Source organism: Sus scrofa, chromosome 7 (genome assembly GCF_054392235.1).
Source record: "Sus scrofa isolate SSC_HxYL_T2T_F1_AM1 chromosome 7, Sscrofa_HxYL_maternal_Yorkshire_Landrace_v2.0, whole genome shotgun sequence".
In the NCBI taxonomy this organism is placed as follows: Eukaryota; Metazoa; Chordata; class Mammalia; order Artiodactyla; family Suidae; genus Sus; species Sus scrofa.
Genome location: NC_139389.1, coordinates 67767276 through 67792611, shown reverse-complemented (window position 1 = coordinate 67792611; position 25336 = coordinate 67767276). Strand labels below are relative to the sequence as shown.

General features: G+C 51.5%; 3 protein-coding genes across 32 annotated transcripts in view; 2 read left to right on the top strand and 1 right to left on the bottom strand.

The window, feature by feature from the left end:
• The window catches only part of CCDC33 (coiled-coil domain containing 33), a 118816-nt gene extending 106030 nt beyond the window's left edge, over positions 1–12786 (top strand). For 6 of the 26 annotated variants that reach the window (XM_084968736.1, XM_084968734.1, XM_084968741.1 and 3 more), the window contains 9 exons: positions 2613–2772; positions 3007–3095; positions 3285–3416; positions 3512–3602; positions 4903–5069; positions 5404–5499; positions 6073–6159; positions 11644–11757; positions 12591–12786. In XM_084968736.1, coding sequence (XP_084824862.1) covers positions 2613–2772; positions 3007–3095; positions 3285–3416; positions 3512–3602; positions 4903–5069; positions 5404–5499; positions 6073–6159; positions 11644–11757; positions 12591–12668 — 1014 coding nt within the window. In that variant the 3' untranslated portion in view covers positions 12669–12786. The remainder of the gene's footprint in view (positions 1–2612; positions 2773–3006; positions 3096–3284; positions 3417–3511; positions 3603–4902; positions 5070–5403; positions 5500–6072; positions 6160–11643; positions 11758–12590) is intronic. The other 20 variants (XM_084968739.1, XM_084968738.1, XM_084968751.1 and 17 more) reach the window with 8 other exon arrangements.
• Positions 1–25336, top strand: part of ARID3B (AT-rich interaction domain 3B) — a 491508-nt gene that overhangs the window by 197548 nt on the left and 268624 nt on the right. The window lies entirely within an intron of this gene.
• The window catches only part of CYP11A1 (cytochrome P450 family 11 subfamily A member 1), a 39775-nt gene continuing 28838 nt past the window's right edge, over positions 14400–25336 (bottom strand). For 2 of the 4 annotated variants that reach the window (XM_084966768.1, XM_021098319.2), the window contains exons 2-9: positions 23454–23609; positions 21650–21810; positions 20465–20668; positions 19529–19686; positions 16215–16381; positions 15863–15941; positions 15158–15355; positions 14401–14783 (exon numbers count right to left, since the gene is read on the bottom strand). In XM_084966768.1, the coding sequence (XP_084822894.1) occupies positions 14652–14783; positions 15158–15355; positions 15863–15941; positions 16215–16381; positions 19529–19686; positions 20465–20668; positions 21650–21761 (1050 nt within the window). In that variant the 5' untranslated portion in view covers positions 21762–21810; positions 23454–23609 and the 3' untranslated portion in view covers positions 14401–14651. 4 annotated transcript variants of the gene reach the window in all.

Below are 25336 nucleotides of genomic sequence, written 5' to 3'. Positions count from 1 at the left end.
TCAGTGGTTAATGAATCCAACTAGGAACCATGAGGTTGCGGGTTCGATCCCTGGCCTTGCTCAGTGGGTTAAGGATCTGGCGTTGCCGTGAGCTGTGGTGTAGGTTGCAGGCACGGCTCAGATCCCGTGTTGCTGTGGCTGTGGTGTAGGCCGGTGGGTACAGCTCCAATTCGACCCCTAGCCTGGGAACCTCAAAATGCTGCGGGAGTGGCCCAAGAAGTGTCAAAAAGACCAAAAAAAAAAAAAAAAAAAAAAGATAACCCTAAAGCAAAGAGACTCATTTGACTGTAATTCTTCAAAGCAGACCTAATAAGAGCCTGACCTAGGCTAAGGAGGGAAAGAAGAGATGAATTTTCTTTTCTAAAATATCATGTTCTTCCTCTTGACAGTCTAATGGGCCTCCCAAACCCCTGTTCATCTTGGGGCTTCTATAAATTGAAGATGCAGAGCACAGCAGAGGAGGGAGCAGGGGAAGCCAAGGTGAGGGTAGCAAGGAGGAAGAAGAGATCTGACCTGTTGATTAGAGCAGCCACTAGAACAGAAATGGAGTAGGATGAAAACTGCTGCCTCCCAGTCACGCCTGCCCTGGGCAGCGCCCTGCACCACACACACTGACTCTGAGCTTCCAGTAGCTCCATGCTTCTCCTGTAAGGTGAATCTGAGGCTCAGAAAGGTGAAGGGGCCTGTCCAGGTTCACTCAGTGAGTCAGTGGCCAAGCCCTGTGTGTGTTCAGTCTCTGGGCTGAGGGTCCTAGTTAACGAAGCTGTCTGAGGGCACCAGATGGGCAGATCTGGGGGATCCAAGACTGGAAACTTGACTGAGGCAGGTGCTGGGGAGATGCGCCCAGCACTGGCACTGTTTACAGGGAATCCAGCCAAAAGGCTAGACAGCAGCAGGTGACAAGTGGTGTCTGATGAGCCCCTGCTGTGTGGAAACCCCTCCCCAGGAAGCCAGTGGCCCACCATGCAGCAGGTTGGAGGCAGTGGCTGGGAGCCAGGCCACACCCCCAGTCAGCATGGGGCACAGGTGGTAGTTGGGGACAGAACTCTGTTTCCTGAGGACTTGGGAGCCCCTTCCTGGCTGAACCTAAGAGCCCCCACAGGCAAGGCCTCCACAACCTCAGGAAGGCCACAAGCCTTCAGCACTTAGCAAACTCCCACTGGCCCTTCTTCCCTCCTCCCACTCCTCCCCCAACCTAGCTGTCACCGCTTCCCCTTCTATGGACATTTCTGGCTTCACATGGTGGGTCCCTCTTTTATATTTTGTTGTACTATTGATACTGAAGAAACTCCTTTTACGAGTTCCCGTCGTGGCACAGTGGTTAATGCATCCAACTAGGAACCATGAGGTTGTGGGTTCGATCCCTGGCCTTGCTCAGTGGGTTAAGGATCCGACGTTGCCGTGAGCTGTGGTGTAGATCGCAGATGTGGCTCGGATCTCACGTTGCTGTGGCTCTGGCGTAGACCAGTGGCTACACCTCTGATTAGACCCCTAGCCTGTGAACCTCCGTATGCCATAGGTGTGGCCCTGGAAAAGACAAAAAGACAAAAACAAACGAAAAAAAGAAAGAAAGAAAGAAACTCTCTTTATAAATAATAGTAGGGGATTTCTAATTCTAAAAAAATGCATGTAAATATAGCTTATTAATTCTCTTGTGCATAAACAAGGGCAGACATGATTTTTTTTCCCAAATTAAGATCATACTGATAATCTCTTTTAAGTAACCTGCTTTCATCACTTCTCAACATAGTGTGAAGTTCCCACATATGAGGCACCATGGCAGGATTGTACAGCGCTTAAAAACGTATACTCAAGTGCCAGCAGCCCTGGATTTCAGACCCTGACTCTGCCACTCATTAGTTTTGTGGCTAAGCAAAAGCTACTTACCTCTCTAGACCTTGGCTTCCTTGTCAGTAAAAGGTGGATGATAACATCACCCACCCTCATAGGCCCTCCAGGGGCCTAACCTGGAGCATAGCAAATGCTCAGTGAACACCAGATATTACTATTATTGATACTCCTAATGTAATGACAGAGCCCAGCATCCTGGCCTCACCCTGGATCCTAGTTTGACCCCAAGTACTTATCTGGGCCTCCTAGGTTTACCCTGTGTCCCTTCACGACCCCTGGGCTGGTTGGGAGGCTAGTGCCTAGGATCAGCTCCCAAATGGCATTCAGTAGGATTTTTGAAAGATTCTTCCCTGGGTTCCTCAGTGACGTGAAGAAGAAAGATTAGAGAAGGGAGAAAGGAGAAGATGGAGAAATGGAGAAGCCAGGCCCTAGAAACCTGGTCCCAGAGACTTTCAAGTCTCTGTCATTCATGCATTTCCTCACCTGGTATCTGAGCCCTGGATCCCCATCTAGTTGGCATCCTGGGAAAAGTCGTAGCCCCCAGGAGAGCACATTTGCTTGGCTGCTCTCACGTGTCCAGGAGGGGCAAAGACCCAGTCATGACCATCCCTTCAAGGAATTGCTAAGACTTGAGGGCATGGCTTGGGATTCTCTCTGTTCTTTGGCCTCAGGAGTGACCTACTGACTTCCAAATGGGTGTAGATGTTGGGTGGGGGCTCCAGTGAGACTAGAGGCTCAGCCCTGAGCTCTGGGGTCCACAGGAGATGAACAACTACCGGAGGGCCATGAAGAAGATGGCAGAGGACATCCTGCTACTGCAGAAACAGGTCAGCATCCTAGAGGCAGAGAACCACATGCTGAGGAGCCAGTTGACCCAGGAGGAAGAAGAAGAGGACAATATCAACAAGGCCCAGAACCTGGGTGAGGGCATGTAGGCCACCAGGGGAACAGGGTGGTGGAAGCCTTTCCTATGTGTGCACACGGCTAGACACAGGCTTGTAGGAGCCTGGCTAGATCCTCTCCAGGATGGGAAACTGAGAGTCCAGTCCTGTCTCAAGCCCCACAGCTGAGAGACAGCTGCTCCCCACCCTCTAACTATGCCGATTTGAGCTGGGAGGAGCCTCCTCCCTGAGCCAGTGCCTCTACCACCACCAGCATCCATGAAGAAGAAACTGCTGCTAAGTGAGCTGGACAAGAAGAAGCTGAGGGACAAGGTGCAGCATTTGCAGAATGAGCTGATTCGAGTGAGCTGGGGCTTGTGGGGAAGGGAGCTTGGGGGGAGTGTCTGGAGAAATGTCTGGGAGTAAAAGGGACAGGGACATAGACGGCAGGGGACCAGCTCAGTGGAGGACTGAGCAGAGGGGCCGGGGGTGGACCATCAGGGCCAAGGGCACCCCTGCTTTCCCTCCTTCCCCCACCTCCCCTACCATCAGAAGAATGATCGAGAAAAGGAGCTGCTCCTCCTGCACCAGGCTCAGCAGCCACAGTCAGCACTGCTGAAGCAATACCAGGACAAGCTGCAGAAGATGAAGGCTCTGGAGGAGACCGTGAGGCATCAGGAGAAGGCAGGTGCCAGAAGGGTCAGGCTGCCCAGGCACAGCCACAGATGGGAAGATGAGAAGCCCCCAGGCCAGCCCAGTCCCTGTGCTCTGCCCTCCAGGTGATCGAGAAGATGGAGCGGGTGCTGGAGGACAGGCTGCAGGATAGGAATGAGCCGCTGCAGAAGAGGCTGCAGGGAAAACCCAACGTGGGTAAGTCTGCTCTCAGGCCTTTGTCTCATCCCTGGAGGCCCTGCTTTCCTGGAGCCTTTCAGTTTCAGGAGCACCTTCAAATGGCAGCAAAGGGTGCTAGTTTCCCCCTCAGGCACTGAGCACTTCCAGAGGTCCCCCGAGCTCCCTTCTCCTACCAGGGAGCCCCTCAGAACACATAGGGACACAGTCAGTATATGAGCCACGCTCAGAAGAGTCTCCGACCTTCCAGGAGAGGCCAGGAGACCCAAGTGAGCAGAGATGGGCTACACGCAAAAAGGGGCTGTCTGGGTCGACAGTTTGCAATTTCTTAACTGTAGGACCCTTCAAATTATTTGCTCATCCCTGCATATCTTGAAAGAATCTGCTTCTATAAAACAAACGAAAAATATTTTGGTTACATCAATGACTTGTTTTCTCCACTGATATTAACCAAAGCCACCTGGAACTACCAATCATCGGTGGCTCAGATGAGCAGGAGAGAAACAGATCACCCCCTATCAGGCCAGCCCAAGCAGAGGATTTCCTGAAGCCCATCAGTGCCACCTCACCAGGGACCCCTGTGAGCCCCTGTGTCAGCCTTCACTATATGAGGGTGTTGGTGGGGGCCACTTTTTTTTTTTTTTTTTTTTTTTTTTTTTGTCTTTTTTGTTGTTGTTGCTATTTCTTGGGCCGCTCCCGCGGCATATGGAGGTTCCCAGGCTAGGGGTTGAATCGGAGCTGTAGCCACCAGCCTACGCCAGAGCCACAGCAACGCGGGATCCGAGCCACGTCTGCAACCTACACCACAGCTCACGGCAACGCCGGATCGTTAACCCACTGAGCAAGGGCAGGGACCGAACCCGCAACCTCATGGTTCCTAGTCAGATTCGTTAACCACTGCGCCACGACGGGAACTCCGGGGCCACTTTTTAAGGTCTTTAGGAAACCATGAAAGCTGGGCCACCTTTCAGGAATCCTGAGGTTGGGGTGAGCGATAAGAAAGCAATAGAGGGAGGGGAAACAGCCAGGCACAGTCCTAAAGAGTGATGTTGCCAGGCACCAGCGAAGGGACAAAAGATAGAGGCGAAGAGCTGAAACAGACCCAGGACAAATGTTGGGGGAGTGATGAAGGAGACTCTTCAGGTCAGATTCTAAAGAGCCCAGAACAATGGCCCAAGGAGGGTGGACCTTATCCCACTGGAGCCATTGAAGGCTTGGGAGCAGAGGGAGGACAGGATGAAGTAAAATCCTGAGGCAGATCAGGCCAGGGGCATGGAGGCAGAAAAGCCCTTCTCATGAACATCTGTGGCCACATTCACAGCCTTCCCCATGCTCTCAGCCTCTGGCCTTCCCCCGGCTCCTACGGGAGAGACCCTGCCTGTTGACATTTACTCAGTGCTGCTGGCAGAAAACTCGAGGCTGCGGGCTGAACTGGACAAGAACCGCCACCAGTCGGCCCCCATCATTCTGCAGCAGCAGGCCCTGCCGGTAAGAGACACCAGCACAGTCTCGGAGCAGAATTCAAGTTGACGCCCAGAACTAGGAGCTAGGTTTCCCAGGGTCTCCAGTGTGGGTGTCTCCAGCTCCAGGCCTTGTTTCTTTTTCCCTGGGGAACACATGTGAATCTGAACACTCTTACCCTCACCTAGCCTCTTGGGAGAGAAAGCAAGCCCCTAACTGACCCTTGACCCTTGATTTCTGGCCCCTTTGCCACCTGGCTGGCCTGCAGTTGGGCTTCACATAGGCCTCTCAGAACTCCATTTTGGAGCGAAATTTTCCTGGGATTGGTACAGCCTTGGAGAGCCCTTTTCCCCCATCCCAGGTGGACCCTGGGGAGTTGGGAGCAAGAGGAGACCTGGCAGAGAGGCTGCAAGAAACAGATGGCCCAGGCCACTCCAAGGGCACCCTGCCCGCACAGGTAGGTGTCCCTGGCCCCTCTCTACTTCTGAGGCTGTGATAGGTGGCCCTGCTTTATGCAAACCCCCAAACAGGACATTTAGAATTACAGGAGAGGGGTGGGCTTGGCACAGGAGAGTTTTTCTCTTCATCTCAGGACTCACAGAAGGTGAGTTCTATTTGAAAGCACACCCGATGCGTGGACATCTAAGTGAAGTGGAGAGGACTGGGAAACCCTTGCTTTGCAAACAGATCCTTCATGTTACAAAAAGACCCCCCCCCCGACCCCGTTCAAGATTCCTTTCTGTGCATTAACCTAATGCTACCTAATGCATTTGATGTTTGAAAATTGATGTGCAAAACTTTCATACACTCAAAATCTGTGGGGAGAATGGCTGTGAAAAAGGCACAAACCATACCAGGTCTGAAACTCCAGGAAGGGGGGTTGGCCCTGAGTCTGAGGCTCTGCTCTGAATGTGGAGCTGAATTTGCATCAGACCTGGCTGATTTCTCCCGCAGTGTCACCTGGTCTCCTGAGCTCACACAGCTGTAGCCCTGAGTTGGGACCATGGGTGAGTTTTTGCTTTTCTCACAGGATCTCCTTGCCAATAATTCAGACAAGTTTAACCTCCTGGCCAAGCTGGAGCGAGCTCAGAGCCGGATTCTTTCCCTGGAAAGCCAGGTATGTGAGGTTCAGGGGTCACACAGGCCAGAGAGCCTCACCACTCAGCCTGAGTAATCAGGCTCTGTGTTTGAGGAGGATCAGGGCTCCCTGTGTGACCAGGATCAGGGCTCGGCATGTAACCAGTGTCAGGGCTCTGAGTGTGAGGAGGGTCGGGGAATCGTATATCACTAGGTAAGGGCTCCAAGTATGAGAATGGTTCTGGCTCAGTGTGTGACAAGGTTTGGGGCTCAGTCTGTGAGGAGAGTCCCAGCTCAGTGTCTGAGGAGGCTCAGGGCTCTGTGTATAACAAAGACCAGGGCTTCCTTTTTGAGGGTTGGGGCCAAGTGTGAGGATGGATGGAGCTCTGTATGTGAAGAGGGTTGGGACTCAATGAGTTGGGAGGGTTGGGGCTCAGTTTGTGACCCCGTTCAGGGCTCCATAGGTGAGGAGGGTCTGGACTCTGTGTGTAAGGATGGTTCAGGCTCAGTGTGTGAAGAGTGTTGGGCTCGATGTTTGACTGGGGTTGTGGCTCAGTGTGTGTCTGGTATCAGAGCTCTGTCTGTGGCCAGAGTCAAGGCTCCTGTAATCAGGAAGATGAGGAGCTTCCAAGCACTGTTTTTACAGGTTAGGGCTCCAGATGTGAAGAGGATCAGGGGCTCTGGGAGTGACTGGTTTGGGGACTCTTCATGGGAGGGGGCTCTGGGTTCAGTGTGAGGAAACAGGGCTCTGAGTTTGAGGAGGGTCAGGAACCTCGTATAAGGATGGTTCAGAACCAGTATGAGAAGAGAGATGGGGGCTCTGTAGTGACCAGGATCAGGCTCCCTGTGTCAGGAGGGTTTGGGTTCAAGCAGCTTCCAGGATCAGGGCTCCATGTGTGAGGAGGCTCGGGGTCTCCATGTGTGGGGATAATTCAGGCTCACTGTGTAAAGAGAGTTGGGGCTCAGTGAGTGAGGAGGTTCCAGGCTTCATTTTTACAGGATCAGGGCTCCATTGGTAATAGAGAGACAGGGCTCGTGTAATCAGAAAGGTCACGGCTCCAGCAGGGAGGAGCATCATCTGGGCTAGGGTTTTATAGGGTTGAGGCTCTGGGTGTGAGGAGGACCCAAATCCTTGGGTGTGACCTGCTCAAGACTCAATGCGTCAGAAGGATCAAGTCCCCTTGTTTAAGGAAAGTGGGTTCCATATGTGTTCAGGGTCCAGACTTCACTGTGACCAGAGTGGAGCTCATATGTCAGGAAGGTCCAGACTCCATGTGGGAGGAGGGTCAGCCTCCATTATTACAGGGTCGGGGCTCCACCAGCCACCAGGGTCATGGCTAGGTGTTTGTGGAAGAGTTGGGTCTCCCTCTGAGAGAAAAGCCGGGCCTCAGAGTGTGAGAAGGGTCAGGGCTTCCTACTTAAGGAGCATCAGAATCCTCGCTGATGGTTTGAGCTCAGTTTTAAAGAGGGACAGGGCTCCATTCGTGGGACAGGGTTAGGGCGCAGTCTCTGTCCACATTGGGGCTCTGCATGTGTGAGGAGGTCCAGGGTCTCTCTCATTGTGTGAGGGTAATTCAGGCTCAGCTTGTGGATGGTGTTGGGGCTCAGTGTGTGAGGAGATTCCAGGCTCCATGTTTTACAGGGTCAGGGCCCCCCGACTGTGTACAGTCCATGGTCGGGGCTCCTGTCCTCAGGAAGTTCCAGGCTCCGAGGGGGCGGAGCCTCGGGGCTCAGGTGTTTATAAGGTCAGGGCTTCAGCTGTGAAGTGGTTGGGCTTTGGGAGTGATCAGTTCGGGACTCAGCCTTGTGAGGCTGACAGAGACTCCTTTTTCAGGAGGGTAGGGCTCAGCCTGTGTTCAGGGTCCAGACATCACTGTGACCAGGGTGTGGCTCGCGTGTCAGGGAGGTCCGGGCTCCCTGTGTGAGGAGGGTCAGGCTCCGTTTTTTCAGGGTGAAAAACTGTGCGAAGAGGGTGATGGCTCCGTATTTGAGGCTGGTTGGGCTCCCTCTGTGAGGAGAGCAGGGGCTTAGTGTGTGAGGAGGGTCGGGGCTTCCTGCTTGAGGAGGGTTGGGATCCTCACACGAAGCCCCGTGTGCGGACCAGAGTCGGGATTCCCCAAGTCGAAGGCGAGTGTGAGGAGAGTCGGGGCTCCCGTGTTACAGAGTGGGGTTCCATATATGACCAGAGTCCGGGCTCAGTGTGCGAGAAGTTCCAAGCTCCATTTTTACAGGGCCGGGGCTCTGTTTATGTTCAGGGCTGGTGCTCCTGTAATCAGGAAAGTCAAGGCTCCAAAGGGGAGGAACACCAAGGCTCGGTTTTTCCTGGGTTGGGGCTCCGGGTATGAGGAGGATTGAGGCTCCAGGTGCGATCAGGTAGAGACTCACCTTGTGAGGAGGATCGAGACTCATTTAAGGAAGGTGGCGTTCCACCTGCGTTCAAGGTCTGGACTTCACTGTGACCAGGATGTGGCTCGTGTGTCAGGAAGGTCCGAGTTTCCCTGTGTGAGGAGGGTCAGGCTCGGTTTTTTTCAAGGCCAGGGCTCTGCATGTGATGAGGGCGATCACACCTGCTTGGTGTTGAGGCAGGCTGGGGCTCCGTCTGTGAGGAAAGCTGGGCTGAGAGCGTGAGGAGGGGCAGGGCTTCCTGTTGGGAGAGCATTAGAATCCATGCTTGAGGATCGTTCCAGCTCAATTGCAAAAAAGGGCTGGGGATTGGAGTTCCCATCGTGGCTCAGGGGTTTACGAACTCGACAAGCAGCCATGAGGACACGGGTTTGATCCCTGATCTCGCTCAGTGGGTTCAGGATCCAGCGTTGTCCTGAGCTGTGGCCTAGGTCACAGACACGGCTCAGATCTGGCATTGCTGTGGCTGTGGCATAGGCTGGCGGCTGCAGCTCCAATTCAGCCCCTAGCCTAGGAACCTCCATATGCTGCGGGCACAGCCCTAAAGAAAAAAAGAAAAAGACAAAAAGGTCAAAAGGGTCAGGGCTCCATTCGTGGGACAGGGTTAGGGCGCAGTCTCTGTCCACATTGGGGCTCTGCATGTGTGAGGAGGTCCAGGGTCTCTCTCATTGTGTGAGGCTGACAGAGACTCCTTTTTCAGGAGGGTTACACAGTGTTACACAGTGGGTGTGGCTCATGTTTCAGGAAAGTCCAGGCTCCCTGTGTGAGGAAAGTCAGGCTCCGTTTTTAAAGGATCAGGGCTCCACAAGTCTCCAGGGTCATGGCTCAGTGTTTGTATTGGGGTTGGGTCCTCCTCTGTGAGGAAAGCTGGGACTAAGTGTGTCGGAAGCATCAGGGCTTCCTGCTTGAGGAGTGTTGGGATCCTGGCATCAGGATGGTTCAGGGTCATTACTAAAGAGGTCAAGGCTCCGTTTGTGACCAGAATTGGCATTTCTTGTTGGGGATCTATGTTTGAGGAGCATTGGGCTCTACTTTTACAGAGTGGGGTTCTGTGTGACCAAAGTGGGGACTCCTAGTGTGAGGAGTTTCGGGGCTCTGTTTGTGAGGAGGGTCCGGATTTTGTGTGTGAGGATGATTTGAGCTCAGTATTGCAGAAGTTTAAGGCTCATTTGTGGACAAGGGTTAGGGCTCAGTCTCTGTCCACTTCAGGGCTCAGTGGGTGAGGAGGAGGTTCCAAGCTCCATTTTTATAGTGTCAGGGTTCTGTCTATGTTCATGCTCCTAAAGCTCCGTTTGTGGACCAGGGTCAGAATTCCCATGTCGGGGTATGTGAGGAGAGACGGGGCTTCCATGTTACCAATTGGGATTCCATATGACCAGGGTCAGGGCTCCCAGAGTGAGGAGGAAGTTCGGGGCTCTGTTTGTGAGGAGAGTCTGGACTTTGTGCCTGAGCGTGGTTGGAGCTTAGTATTGAAGAGAGTTGAGGTTTTGTTTGCGGATGAGGGTCAGGATTCCCTGTGTCAGGAGGATTGGGGCTCTGAGTTGTGAGGAGAATCCAGTCTCCCCTATTACAGAGTGGGGTTTTGTATCCAGGCTCAGAGCTCCCAGTGTGAGGAGATACGGGGCTCTGTTTGTGAGGAGGGCCCAGTATTGCAAGGGTTTGGGGCTCTGTTTGTGGAACAGGATTGGGGCTCAGTCTGTGTCCAACTTCGAGGTTCAGTGTGTGAGGTGGTTCTGGACTCCATTTTTACAGGGTCAGGGTTCCATCTGGGTCCAGGATCAGGGCTTCTGTAATTAAGAAGGTCGAGGCTCCACTGGGGAAGAGCATCAGGGCTTGGTTTTTACAAGGTTGGGGCTCCAGGTATGAGGAGGATTGAGGCTCTGGTTGTGATCAGGTTGGAACTCACTTTGTGAGTAGGATCCAGACTCCTTATTTAAGGAGGGTGGGGTTCAGCCTGTGTTCAAGGTCCAGACTTCATTGTGACCAGGGGTGGTTTATGTGTCAGGAAGGTCCAGGCTCCCTGTGTGAGGAGGGTCAGGCTCCATTTTTACAGGGTCAGGGCTCCACATGTTACCAGGGTGATATCTCATTGTTTGAGGTGGGTTGGGTCTCCCTTTGTGAGGAAAGCTGGGGGTCAGTGTGTGAGGGGGGTCAGGGCTTCCTGTTTTAGAAGCAGCTAGATCCTGGCATGAGGATGGTTCAAGCTCAGTATTAAAGAGTGTCCATGCCCCATTTTTGGACCAGGGTTGGTGCTCAGTGTATAAAGAGGCTTGGTGCACCATGTGTGACCAGGGTCGTTTTCCCTGTATGAGAGGTGTCTAGGCCCCATGTGTTAGGAGTGACTAGGGTCTGCCTCCGATAATGTTGGGGGCTTCATATGTGACCAGTATCTGGGATTTGTGTGTAAAAAGGGTTGAGTTCTCTGTGTGAGGCAGGATGGGGTTCTGTGTCTGAGGAGGGTCTGGGCTTTTTGTGACTGGGTCTGGGCTCTCTGGTAGTATATTCGGGGCTCCAAGCATGAGGAGCATTGGGCCTGTCTTTCAGGGTTGGGTCCTTGGATGTGAAGAGTGTCAGGGTTCTCTTTGTGATGAAGTTCTGGACTCTAGGGCTCAGTATATAAAGAAGGTGTTACCAGAGTTGGGGCTTCCTTTTGAGGAACATCAAGGCTGTGGGTGTTTTTTGATCAGGACTCTATGTGTGACCAGGGTCATGGTTCATTGTGTAAAGCAATTCAGGGCACCATATGTGATTAGATTCAGGCTACACGTATGATCTGGGTGGTGTTCCCTGTGTGAGGAAGATCAGGATCAAGACTCAGTTTGTGAGGAGAGGTGGGGTCTGCATCTGAGGAGGATGGGAGTTCCCTGTATGAGGAGGGTCTTCTGGGCTAATTGTGACTAATACTGGGTCTCAGTATGTTAGTGGACTCAGAGATGTTGCATCAGTCTTAGTCTGTCACTTGGTCACTCTCCACCCACTCCTGTCACCCTTGAGGTCTCTTGGAAGGTAAGAGCATACATTGCACAGAGTTTTGCTTTTTGTCCACAGAGCAGGCTAGGTTCTGGCTATCCCTGCTCTCAGGGGTGAGACCTGATCTCTCTCTCTCTCTTTGGGTCTGTAGTTAGAGGACTCAGCTCGACGCTGGGGACGAGAAAAGCAGGACTTGGCCACACGGCTGCAAGAGCAAGAATATGGCCTGAGGCACCCTTCCAACACCATCATCACGGACCTACCTGTGAGTGATCCCTCTGGAGGAGCTCCTTGGTGTTCGGGTGGTGGGGCTGGCAGCCACCCCACCCCCAAGTCACTGGGCCTTGAGAAAAACTGTGCAGGGGGTCTAGCTTTCTGGCTGGTAGTTAGAAGACCTGGACTCAACTTCTGCTTGGTTACCAGCTGAAGCCCTTGCCCCATCTCAATCCTTCATCTGTCTAAAGGAGTAGAGAACCAAGGTGTCAAGCCCACCTCCTCCCCTTTGGATGGTGATAAGAATCAAAGATGAGATGGCTGTGGTTGACAGATTGCCCACAAGGGCATTTCCTGAATGCTCTCACACTGGCTGTACTTTAGGATTTGCTCGGGGGCAGAGTAGCTGTGGTCCCCACCCCACTCCACTGTGCCTAAGAGTCTCCCATGAACACGACCTTGGGCTACTGCAGTGCTGCCAGGGATGGGAGCATGTTGCCAGAAACACTGCCAGCTTCCCAAGAACAAATAGGCTTGTTCACTACTGCCCCTCAAGCTCAGCCCTGGGCACCCAGTCCCCCAAAGCAAAACCCCTGATTGCTCCCACTCTTGAACCATCAGCACTCTGCTCATTTTCAGGCTCCTAGAAAGGCCTGGAAAGGATGGGAGAACTGAGGGGAACACAGGGCTACCTCTGCAAACTCACCCACTGAGCCCTGAAGACTCTGGGCTGTGACCTGCTATGGTTAAGTGGGTTTGGAAATCTTTGAGAAGTCACAACCCACTGGGCTTTGGAACCTCTGAAACATGGCTTGCCAGGCAAGATGCATTTTAATGGGTCTTCCCGCTGGGAATACTCACTTCACTTTGCTTTGCCCACTGCAGAACCCTTCCGCCCTCTCCAAGGACAAAAGGCGACCCTCCAAGCTGGACCCCTTGATTCCCAGCTCAACAAGCTTTTGAAATCCCAGCATACTGAGTACTAGCAGACTTGAGTCCTGGAGCAGGCCTTTCTGTGTGTGCTGAGGAGCCTCAGCCCTGCCCCCTAAAAATGACTTTATTAAATGCTATCGGTCAGTGATCATTCACCTCTTTCCTGGAGCAGAGCAGCCTGGGGGGCCCAAGCTTCCTCATTCCAGATCCTACTCTGGACCTAGGTCTTCTGCTGAAGCCCTATAGCCTCCTGCCCCTCCCAGGAGCTGTCAACTTTGGAGAGCCAAAGGCTATAGTGGACCCAGGACTGGGGGAGAAGAGGCCTTCCAAAGCAGGAGCCAGGGAGACAAGTCCCATCTAGACCTCTGGAAGAACTGAGACCACCAGAGGCCAGCTGTGTTAGGAGATATGAGGGAGGCTGGGACTTGCTACCTGCCCCTAAACATCTATCATATATGAAATCCCTTCTTTCAAGTTTGGTTTATCTGTTCTTTGGGAAGGGAAAGACTTGAAGCCTGCCTGTGACAATCACTTATATGTTAGTGCAGAACACCCGCATTCACCAGAGCTAGGTTGAGCTGGCAGTGCTATGTCTAAATGTGTCCAGGGATAGAAAAGCAGATGGGGCCAGAGGAAGAAGCCCTCCACTGAGAGTTAGGAGGCTTCTAGCTGCAGGCATGCTGTGTGACCTTGGATGACTCAAGCAACCTCTCTAGGCTTCAGTTTGCCTCATTTATCCCCAAAGATCTTAACTTCTGTAACAGTAAGGCCCTTTCTAGATCTTAACATTTCTGAGTCAAAGATGACTCACGCCCAGAGTAGGAAGGAGAGAGAAAAACAAGGAAGAGGATTGTGATGAGGAAAGGCAGAAAGGCTCCAAGAGTGGATTCAAAACCTGCGGATCTTGGTAGAAGAGGCCAAGCTGGCAGGGCTGCTGTTTCAAACAGGACTAGCCCCCCCTGTCTGCCTGCAGGACTCAGACCTGGGTAGCCAATGGCCAGGAAGGATCAGGCACCTGGTCAAGTCAGGAGTCATGGAACTCAGAGGGAGTTAAGGGGGATGAAATTGGGACCGTTGTCAGGCAGTCCAAATAATGCACCAAAGACTCTGCCCTAGTCCCCCTGCTTCACAGGCAGAGCTTGGACACGTGGGCGTGTCCCACCAAAATAGGAGGTTAAGCCCTGGGGAAGCCCAGAGAAGGGTCAGATGGCGTAGAGGAAGCATTCTAGCCTCTCATCCCCAGAGTAAGCCACCTCATGCCAGTCGCTCATCTCAGCTCCTTCACCACATTGTCCCGGGATGTACTCAAGACTCTGACTGGTCCTTGGCAGGAAGTCTTCATGACCCCACTGGGAATACCCACCCAAGGGCTCAGCCAAGCAAACCCCAGCAAGAGCCTCACCCCTGATAGGTGGTCCTTCCATGGAAGCCAAGACTAGCCCATACCTCTCAGGCTGCCCTGTTTTCTCAACAGAGCTCTGCCAAGTTCTTTGTCCCTCTGCCTGCTGCTTCAGTAGCTCCTAGTGCCGTGCCAATAGCTCCCCACCTGCTCTGCCTCCCACCCTCAGCCCCAACAACAGGGAGGTTGACCCTGATGGCTCCTGGGTTGCTGTAGGTGTGTGGGTCCCAGCAGAAATGGCTTTACATGTAGCTGCCTCTGGCTCCCCGTTCATGTTCAGATCTATTTGCTGACCTAGGTCAGGGAGCATCTCCACAAGAGTGATAGATATCTTAAGGGTTAGACAGAAATGAAAACACTTCACATAGTTCAGCTATTTATTGCCTTCATGGGAGTGGATGAAGAAGTGGAGTGAAAGAAGGGGTGCCTCAGCTGAACTGGAGCAGCTGATTACTGAGCACCAACTTTATCTGATCAGAGCTGGCCAGAAAGGAGCAGGGGTAGGGACCGAGCACTGGTGGTACAGACACTTCCATGGGCCCCACCCCATCAGGCCATCCTCCCACACCCCTGCTAGCCTGGTTGGTAGGAAATGGGTTGCCCACCCTCTCCGATCATGCCTGGAGTGGATCCTGATTGAAGGGCCGGAAAACAAGGAAGATGGGCTTGTCCGGCATCAGGATGAGGTTGAATATGGTGTCCACATCACTGAAGTGCTGCAATTCAACCTTGAAGTTCTCCAGAATCTGAAAAGGATGAGTGGTGGGCTTAGGGGAGAGGCAGGGAGGTCCTATCTCCCCCAGACCAGGCTCATTCACCTGGAAGCAGTGCCTGTTGAATGTGATTTGAGATGCTCCAAGGGGTCTACCTCCAGCTCCTACTGAACCCTGAGCAGAGCCTGAAAATGCCACTAGTGCTTTGTCCCCTTGGTTCAGACTTTCACTTAGGTGTCTACAAAACCTTATCCCACCCCACCCTCATCCCATCACCACTGCAGGGGACAGATGGCCAGGGAGCACCAATGGGGAGTGAGTGGATCTGCCTAAAGAGGAAGCAGCAGGGAATTGTTGGGGAGGGGAAACCAAATAATGGGAGACAGATGTCCCTGGGATAGACTTACATGGATGAGGAAGAGAGTCATCTCGAGCTCAGCGATCCGCCGGCCCACACACTGCCGCACGCCCCAGCCAAAGCCCAAGTTCCGGAAGTGGATGAGGTCCCTTTCTTTACCCAACCACCGGGTTGGGTCAAACTGGCCTGGATTTGAGAAGAAGGCGGGGTCTCGGCCCATGGCATAGACGGCCACTTGTACCAATGTCTGCAGACAGAATGAACGGAGATCTGAGTAGGCCTCACCTCTTACAGCCCAGAGCATTAGCCAGCATCCCCACCCCCCAGTCCCCAGCCTGGCTCCCCAGCTGTGCAGCACGGGACACTGCCCACTGTGTGATCTTGAACAAGGCCCCACACCTCCCTGAGCCTCACCCATGATATGGGCATGATCTGAAGACACACGGTCAGGGATGGCCCAAGGGATTGCCCTACCTCTTTTCTCAGCCCCAGAGGGCCCCCAGAGACCCAGGAAGCCCATGAGATCTCTCTCCTAACCCTGGGCTCCATCAGCATTCCAGAGACCATTGCCCACTGTGCCCACCACCTCCGCCCTTCATTCAGACTTGGACTGCTGCTGCCAAAGGCCCCATCAGCCAGCTCCGGGAAGACAAACGACAGAAGCCCCCATCACCACCATCTATACACAACTACCATCTTCCTCTGGCCTCCTCTGTCTGATGGACAGAGCCTGCAGCCTTCCTGCTGCACCTACCTTGGCAGGAATCATGTAATCTCGAAGAACCAAGTCATTCACGAGGTATCTCTGCAGGGTCACGGAGATGGGGTGGAGTCTGCCAGGGGAAGACATTCAGAAGCTGATGACCCAAGGCCTGAACAAAGCCCCCACACCCAGCATGGCATCTCAGCCCCAGCTACAGCACCCTAGGGGGACTTGGAGGCAGGACTCTTCTGCCATTCCCAGTTGTCTCCTCCAGACCTCTCACTTCCTGCTACCAGTCTCCCCCACCAGCCCATTCTTGTAGCCCTGTGCCCGGGCACCACCCTGACCCTTCGCAGGGATTTGAGGGGGTGGGGTGGGACAGGCACAGGTGGGGTGGGCTTGCCTCAGTGTCTCCTTAATGCTAGCTTTGAGGAGTGGGACCAATTGCAGCATCTTGCTTGTGTCTCCTTGGGCCTGGCGCCGGGCATTGAGGACCTCCTCCCGCAGCATCTCCTGCACATTCAGGCTACGTGCCATCTCATACAAGTGCCATTGCAGAGTCATGGATGTCTGGCAAGGAGTGTGGGGGTGCAGAAAACCAAGAGGGCCGGTCACTCCTGGGTCCATAGACCCATGCTAGATTTTCATGCTCAAAACCTCTCCCCGCCCTTGTTCCAGTATCCAGTAACCAGCATCCACAAAAGGCACAACACAATTCAGAAGGCAAATGTCCAAGAAGCCTTTCTTGCAGCCCAGGCAGGAATGTTTGAGGCAGCACTTGTCCTTGCCCTCTTCCCTCATGTCACCATAGCCCACCCAGCTCCCCCCAGCCAGTAGAGGGTCATCCACACAGCTAATGCCTTCTTCTAGAGGCCCTATGAGGCCAAGTCCTACTTGTGTAATGGTTGTACACCTGAATGACCTCCATTCCTCTTGAAATGCCTGTGAAATGACCAGCCCTCTCCTCAGTAGAACTCCCCACTAAACTTGGCATTTGCCTATAGCAGCATAGTATAAAGTGAGTTCAAAAATGCTGAAACTGGAGTTCCCGTTGTGGCTCAGCGGTTAATGAATCCACCTAGGAACCATGAGGTTGCATGTTTGATCCATGGCCTTACTCAGTGGGTTAAGGATCTGGTGTTGCCGTGAGCTGTGGTATAGGTCGCAGATGTAGCTCAGATCTGGCAGTGTCTACAGCTCCGATTCGACCCGAGCCTGGGAAACTCCATATGCTGCAGGTGCTGCCCTAGAAAAAAGACCAAAAAAAAAAAAAAAATGCTGAAACTGTAACAACCAGATCTGTTTTCTCTCAGTGTTGTAATTAGCACATGGTATTTACTGAGATTAATTAGCTAATCTTAGTATTAGTTTAAGGTAGTGGCTGTTAGCTTGCACTGAAAGTAAGAGGGACCCTTATCAAGCCTCACAGTCCAGATTCCTCAGTGGTGGGACCCCGGGCTGGAGCAGCCCTCCCTCCTAGGGTAAGGACACAAGTTGTTGGCACATTGTCTTATCAAGGATCATGTTTTGGTCCAAGAGATTTAGACATGCTCCTTCTTCTTCCCAGCAGAAGCAATTGTGAAAAAATGCTATCCAGTCACTTCCCAGCTTGAAATCCTTGCCTGGTTCCTGGGAGTCCCCAGATCAAGTCCAGAGGCTCTGGCCAGTCCCCATGGGCCCCCTCAACACCAGCCGGTTACTCCCAGCTGACCACCAACTCTCTTCAGCATGCTCCTCATGCTCTAGCCACACTGAGCTACACACAGCTCCTAAAGCCAGAAATCTTCCTCATGCTGTTCCTTTTTCCTTCATTTCCCTTCTGCAACCCAGGAAGCAAGTGTGTACCCCTTCCTCAAGGCTCAGATCAAATGCATGTGTTTGTCTCACTGCCTCCAAGGCCTGGCACAGAGCAGGTACTCAGGAGATACCTTATTACAGTAGTCAACTAAGTCACTAACTGGGTGACCTTGACTACGTTCCTTAACCTCTCTGTGCCCCAGAGTCCTCATCTGAAAAAGGGAGCTAACAGTTGATACCTCATAGTGCTATTTGTGAATACTAAATGAGTTAACATATGTGGAAAGCTAGGACCCTGCCTGCCATATAGTACATGCTTAATAAATGTTATCTAAGAGTAATAGCTGCTTGGTGCAGGTGAGTGTTTTTTGGAGATCTCTCCCACAGGGCTGACAATGAACTTTTTTTAAAAATATGCCCAAAGGCTCCACCTGCAGCCCAGGGACAGAAACTCTTCCACTAGGGCACAATGTAAATAGGATATCTAGGAAATCAAGTTATTCACCCAGGGGCTTTGACACATGCTTCTCCCCATTCCTAAAATGCTAGTCCTTCTCTCTCCTTATAGCAGCAAGAGGAAAGGCAAGTTGATTTTAGCTCTGTGGAGTGCCGTCCCTGTGCTGCAAGGCCATGTTAGGCTCCCCACTCTTCTTGGCATCCTCAATACCTGGTATATGCCTAGTCACTCTGTCCTATAACATAGTGTAATAGTGGCCATGCTGCCTCCTTGTCATGGGCTGAATTGTGCCACCAAATTCTTATGTTGAAGTCCTAACCCCCAGTACCTCACAATGTGACCATATTTGGGGATAGGGCCTTTTAAAAGGTAATTAAGGTAAAATGAACTAGGACCAGTGTCTGTATAAGAAGGGAAGGAAGATGGAAAGAAGAGGAAGACATAGGAAGAAGTCAGCCATCAACAATCGAAGCAGAGAGGCCTCCAAAGAAAACAACCCTCCTGTTACTTTGATCCAGAACTATGAGATGATACATATCTGTGGTTTAAGCCACCCACACTGTGGTACTTTGTCATGGCATCCCTAGCAAACTAATAGACTCTTCCTTTCTGAGCCCTTTTGGGAAATTTGGGGTCTGTTATATCCATCTTTCTAGTCTCAGTGCCTGAATCATAACTAATAATCAAGAAACACTCAAGAATTAACCCTCACCATCACATTAGCATGAAAAAGTTTAAGGCATTAGAAAAAAAGATGGCACACTGGACAGAGAAGTCTTAACATTCAAGAACACAAGTTTCTGGGGTATTGTTCTGCCTGTGGAAAGGATCTCAGGAAGACACTAAAGATGCTGCCTTCAGGCATCAGGGGCGTGGGGTGGGGGGGTAGGGGGGGCACTGAGGTCTGGAAGGGGGAGGATAGAAGGCAACAAGAAAGACTTGGAGGTACACTCCCATCGTGGCTCAGTTGACTTAAGAACCCCGCTAGATGTGACTCAGATCCCACATTGCTGTAGCTGTGGTGTAGGCTGGCAGCTGCAGCTCCGATTCGACCCCTAGCCTGGGAACTTCCATATGCCCCGGGTGCAGCCCTAAAAAGGAAAAAAATTAAAAGGAGAAAGACACTTAGAGGGTGGAGCCCAGGGCAACTTCTACTGGCTCCCAGCTTTTCTGAGGATCCGCCTTCCTTCCTGACTCTGCGGGAGCTGTGTCACCCACCTGTGCCTAGTCACTCCCTTCTCACAGGCAAAGGAAAAATGATGGATCAGCCTCAAGGCAAGCTCCATATGGATGGCTGACTTGGTTGGCCTCACTCTCCTAGGAGATTAGCATCTAGAAAATGGAGTCAGGAGAGGGAGATTGACACCCACAGGGACAGAGTTTCAGACAACAAGGCAGGCTGGTGGGAAAGGGCACAGAAAGGGGCAGGATGTGCCCCTACGGCCACTGCACTGTGTCCTTACCGTGTCTACACCCCCTGCCAGCATCTCGGTAACATTGGCCTTAACATCTTCTGAGAGCAGCTTGTCATTTCCCAGGAGGCGGTAGAGGATGCCTGGGTAATTGTTAAATTCTCTTTTCCGTCTCAGGTCCCAGTAGAAGTTCTGGGTGTATTTTTCAGCTGTGGGACAGGAAGGAAGAAAACAGAGCGAGACTGTCTTCAGAGGGGAGGGAAGGAGCACTGGTGGGAGCTGGTACAAGGGCTTGGGGATTCTGAGCCCTGCACTTTCTAGGCTGCCATTTTTCTGAGCAGCAGTCTGCTAAATCCTTCATATCTGTTTTTTATTGACCACAGCTCTTTGGGATAAGTGCTATCATCCCCATTTTACACATAAGGAATCAGAAGCCCATCTAAGGTGATGACTTGCCCAAGGTCACGTAGGTGGGGGATGGGGACAGCAAGGGTGGGATTTGACTCTGGGCCTGGTGTCATCATCACACCCCAGTCAGCCTTCTCCACCCTACTTTACCAATCTCTCTCACCCAAGTCCTGCTCTGTCACCAAGCACAGAAACACTGGTCCTTGACTCATGTTGGGGATCATGGGCTTCTTGGAAGACTATGATGGGCATCTTTAATCTCCTTTCTCCAGAAAAATCTAATCATCCTCAATAGCTAGCATGCAGCCTACCATTTTCAGGGGTTCCAGGGCCTTCCCAATGCCCATCCCTTCCCACCAGAGGGTGGGTTTTCTACATGGTAAGTCAGTGCTCATTGACATAACTTGGGACAAAGAGGCAGGCCAAGGTCTGGGGCCTCCAGCTGGCTTTGTCTCTCCCTCTCTCTCTCTCCCCACTCCTCATCATCCACACCAACCCAAGCCTGCCTGGACTTCCCATCTCTGAGGTAGGCAAGGCTCTCCTGGCCCCAACATTTGGCTGCCAGGGTATGGCCCTTACCTTTATTGAAAATAGTGTCCCATGCGGCTACATGGTCCCTCCAGGTCTTGGTCCTGAACAGACGGAACAGGTCAGGGGGGAGATTGAGCATGGGGACACTAGTGTGGAACATCTGGTAGACAGCATCAATGAACTTCTGAGCCTCAGGGTCCACTATTTCCTCCAGCATCCCCAGGCGCTCTCCAAATATGACATTGGTGATGGCTGCAGGGGAGGCAAGGTTGAGGAACTTCTTCCAACCTGACCATCTGAGAGTCTCAGCTCCCAGGAAACCATCCCCCTTAGCGCATAGGAACCCCTGCACCCAACCTCAGCCTCCTTCAGTAAAGTTACAATTCCAGCCAAAGGGCTGAAAATGCAGGGCTAAGAAAAACTCCCTTTCTGGCAGCCAGTCAGGTCCTTCAGAGGGTCACATGGCAGGTCCTAAAAAGGGTTCACTTAAATGGGAAGCAGATCTTCTAGCAGAGCTGGGGAAGGGTTTAGCCAATGTGCTCTGTCCTCCTTCCACCAGCACCTCCAGCAGCCTCTCAGCTTTCCTCTTAGGGAAAGAGATCTCCCATCTATAACTGACCAAATAGGTCATCTGAAATAGGTCAGATGGGTGCCTAGGAGACACCAATCCCTGGTAATTGGCCATCCAGGGTCCACTCTGGCTGGACATAAGAAGTCACAACAATCCCAAGGTTTTCCTACCTCTTGGGTCAGGAATTTAGATGCTGACTTCATGCAAAACTCTGAGTACCCAAATCTCCTGCAGTGACTATATGATATCCATCAAGCCACAGGGCCTTTGCATGTACTATTCTCTCTGCCTATACTGTCTGTCCTCCTTATGCCTTTGGGATAACTCCCGTACATCCTCCAATACCCAGTTTAGATTAACCACCCAACCTTCCCCTCCCCTTCAAGACCTCAAGGGTGTCTGTCCCAGGAGAGAGAGATGTAAAGAATGAAAGGCCAAGCCAAGCTCTGGCTTTTGGAGGAAAGTGGCAATAGGGACCTACATTTTGGAGACCCTTGCCCTCTTAGCATGAATCAGATGAGAGCATGCAGCTCCCCCTGGACAAGGGTTTGTGCTGGGTTTTGAGATGGGGTGCTGGGTTCTCCCACCCCCAGGATGGTAACCAGGTAGGTGAAGCCCCTTACACTCAAAGGCGAAGCGAAACAGGTCTTCCCTGATGTCACCTGAGAACTTTCCAGAACCCTGCTGCTTGATGCGCCTGTGCAGGACGCCGACGAAGTCCTGAGACACTGTGTCCAGTAGGGGGATGAAGTTCTTTATGGCCTCTGGAGCCATTACCTCCGTGTTCAGGACCAACCGGTCTTTCTTCCAGGCTCCTGACTTCCTAAGAAAACATGGGCCCTCGGGCCCTCATGGTCACAACCCCCAGGCCTGGCAAACACAGAGGGGGCTGACTTGGCTCTCCCAGGAGGCTGAGCCACAGCTCAAGGTCCAGCACTCGCATCCACGTCGACCCTTGCCTTCACCTCCTCTCAGCTTCTGCCTGGCCTGGGCTGGGGCTGGGGTGGGGTGGGGGGGAGTGGGAGCGGGGAGGGTGGGGGAGGGGGAGGGTGGGGGTGACAGGAAAAAGGAGCTGAAGGAGAACAAAACCCCGACCCCCTCCACTCCCTCTGCTACTGCTGCTTCAAGCCAGGAACTCTTATTTCTAGAGCCTTTAAGTAACTTTCAAGCCCTCTAGTCTTTGCCTCTGCTATAGGCCTGCCCTCCCCAGTGCTTCCCCTTCCTCCTGGCCAGTCTCACCTCCTACCATTCAAGAGCCCCTTCATATCACCTTTTCTAACCCCTGCACAAATGCAATTGACCAACCCCTCCTCCTCTGCACCCCTAACATGCCCCATTACATTAGTGAGGAATCTTAGGGGCTCAGAATCAGGTTAATGCCCATTCGTAGTCTCACCTTATGGCCCATTCTTGAAAATAGATCTGTGCAAAGCCCTCTTTGTCATTTTGGGGCTTTGTTTATTTTCAAGGATGTTATTATAAACTCACCACCCGACATGAAAACTAGGGTAATTTTATGGTGACTTACGGGTACCTACCTGGTCCTCCCACGTCCTGCCTCCCCAGCTAAGGGAGCCACCAACCTGACTCCCTTGTTTGTTTCTGTATATAATTTTATCTAATCGGTATATATTTCTAAAACATACTTTTAAAATAAAAGTATAGTTTTCAACTTCTTAAAAAAGCCATCATGATTTGCTTCTTTTTCCCCTCAGCTTTGTATTTCTATCGTCTGTGTTGTTGTGAGTCACTGAGTCTATTCTTTTTGACTGGAGTCTGCCACTGTTCACTCATTCCCACTCCTGTTGGGCGTTTCCTGGTTTTTGCTATTATGAACAACAGGGTTGCAAACATTCTAGTACACGTCCCCCTCAGGGCCAGGGATACTCTTAGGAGTATATCCCTGAGAGCAGAATGGTTGCATTATACGTATGAGGATATTCAACTACAGGAAGTAATGTCTCACCATTTTCCAAAGTGATGCCTCACTTTTCAGCCTCACTGGAGCTATGAGCATTCTTGTTTTTCCATATCCTCACCATCACCTGCTCTGGTCACATTTTAAATTTTTGATGAGCAATTTGGTGGGAAACGCCACCTGTTACATTTAAATACACTGATTTGTTTGTGTTTCTCACTGCTCCTTTAGACTATAAGGGACTCGCAGTGACTGGGCCCTGTCCTGCTTATCACCCAGAGCCTAGCCCAAGGACACTCAGTAAAATGGGACTTAGTGAATGAGCCAATAAATGAGAATTTTTCAAGGTTAATTACTCATTAAGATCTTCTGCCTGACCATGTCCCCGAAGGTTGGCAGGGCATTTCATCATGCCCATAATTTGTTTTAGGGAGGCAGGAAGATGACAGGGATTTGTCTAGAGGCTGTAGCCCCTCACCCCAGCCTGTGCCCTCGCTGCAGCTGCCCCTCATCTCCCTCCAGCCCCAGTGAGGTGGCCCAGGACTCACTTCAGCAGGACCCCAACAGGCTTCTGGTAATGCTGGTGATAGGCAACCCAGGGCGGGATGTTGTATCGTTCTGGGTTGGGTCCTTCGAACTTAAAGAGAAGGGCCACATCTTCAGGGTCGATGATATAAACAGATTCCAAGTTGCCGAGCTTCTCCCTGAGGTGGCAAAGAAGGGACACTGCAATGTAAGGATTTGAGAAGAGCCAAGCAGAACCTGGGCCATCAGGACACGGGATTCTGCTTGTCTGTAACCCCCTATGGCTGACTGCACAGAGCAGACAGGCCCAGGAATGGATCCTGCCCCACAGCCTCCTGACTGTGTGACCTGAGTCTCTTACCCCCTCTGAGTCTCAGTTTCCTCTTATAAAATGAGGATAAATACAGTGCCTGTCTCACAGGATTGCTGAGGGATAAGTTGATATGAAACCTATGGGTGTGACTCCTGTTAGACATTCTGTCTGTAAGTGACAGCTTTGTGCTCATCATCACAGTGGCTCCTGCCTACCTCAGCAGGTCCCCAGCATGTCCTCAGGCCATCCCCACCTTCATTGGACCATCCAGTCCTCCATGCTCATTCTTCCTGTGTGTCCACATTCTCAGCACCCTCCACACTCTCACATGCAGAGCTCAGAAACAGGCACCTTGGAGTGACCCTGTACTGGAGTGACTCCATGTCGCTTGCTGGGCAGGCCATACACCAAGCCAGGCAATCCCTTCTAGGCACTAGGATTGAAACTCTGGGAGGGCCTGTCCTGCCTCCAAGAATCAGATGCCCAACAAATTACCTTGTCACTATCAAAACTGTGGTAAAACATCGAGTTCCAGGTATAAATATACCTCATAAGCACTTTGCAGATAGTATTAAAATACAACTGTTGTGAAACAGAAAATTCTGCTTTTGACTCACATCTGCCTTTTGCATAAGAAAGTTAATTTAAGATACACTTTAGGGTAACAATCCCATAAAAACAAGAAAGTACAAGGCAAATTCTGTCTCCCTCTCCCTCCCTCTCTTTCTCTCCCTGCCCTCCCCTCTCTTCCTCCCTCTACCTCCAGAGAGAAGAGGGAGGGGAAGAGGGCAGGTGAAGAAGGAGTAGGGGGAGAGAACTGTTTGAACCACTGACCCTTAAAACCTGGGCCTACCTTCCCCATGTTTCCTTGGCTGGCTGTGGCCCCCAGAAAATCCCCTCTGTTTTTCCAGCTGCCACACATCCTTAAACCACTGGCTCCATAATAAAAATAAATAAATAAATAAACAAACAAACAAACAAACTAAGCAAAGTCCTTGAACTGCTATTACCAATGCCACCTCTGGGAATCCAGCCCAAGGCAGCGATCTGACATTGGACAAAGATGCCTGATGGATGAGAATGTTCATAGCAAAAAAAAAAAAAAAAAGGATAAGGATGTCTAACAGCAAAAAAACAAAAAAACAAAACAACACCAAGAAAAAAAAAAAAAAACTAGAGTTGGCTAAATAGCTCACTAAAGAATTAGCTAAAAAAATATGCATTATCCATACTATGGGCTACTATGCTTCCTTTTTTTTTTTAAGAGTATAGTGATTGACAATGTATGCCGCCATTTAAAATTATATTAAAGAGGAGTTCCCTTGTGGCACAGCAAGTTAAGGATCTGACATTGTCACTGCAGTGTCGTGGATCACTGCTATGGAGTGGGTTTGATCCCTTGCCCAGGAAATTTGCCATGCTCTGGGCACAGCCAAAAACAAAAAGAAAAACAAAGCAACAATAAATAAAATGCTAACTTTTAATAAATAAATAAATAAAAATAAAATTACATTAAAGAGAGAAAAGAGAAAAAGTCATCAATACATTGTTATAGGACAGCAACAAACAGCATATAAATATATTCACATTCTG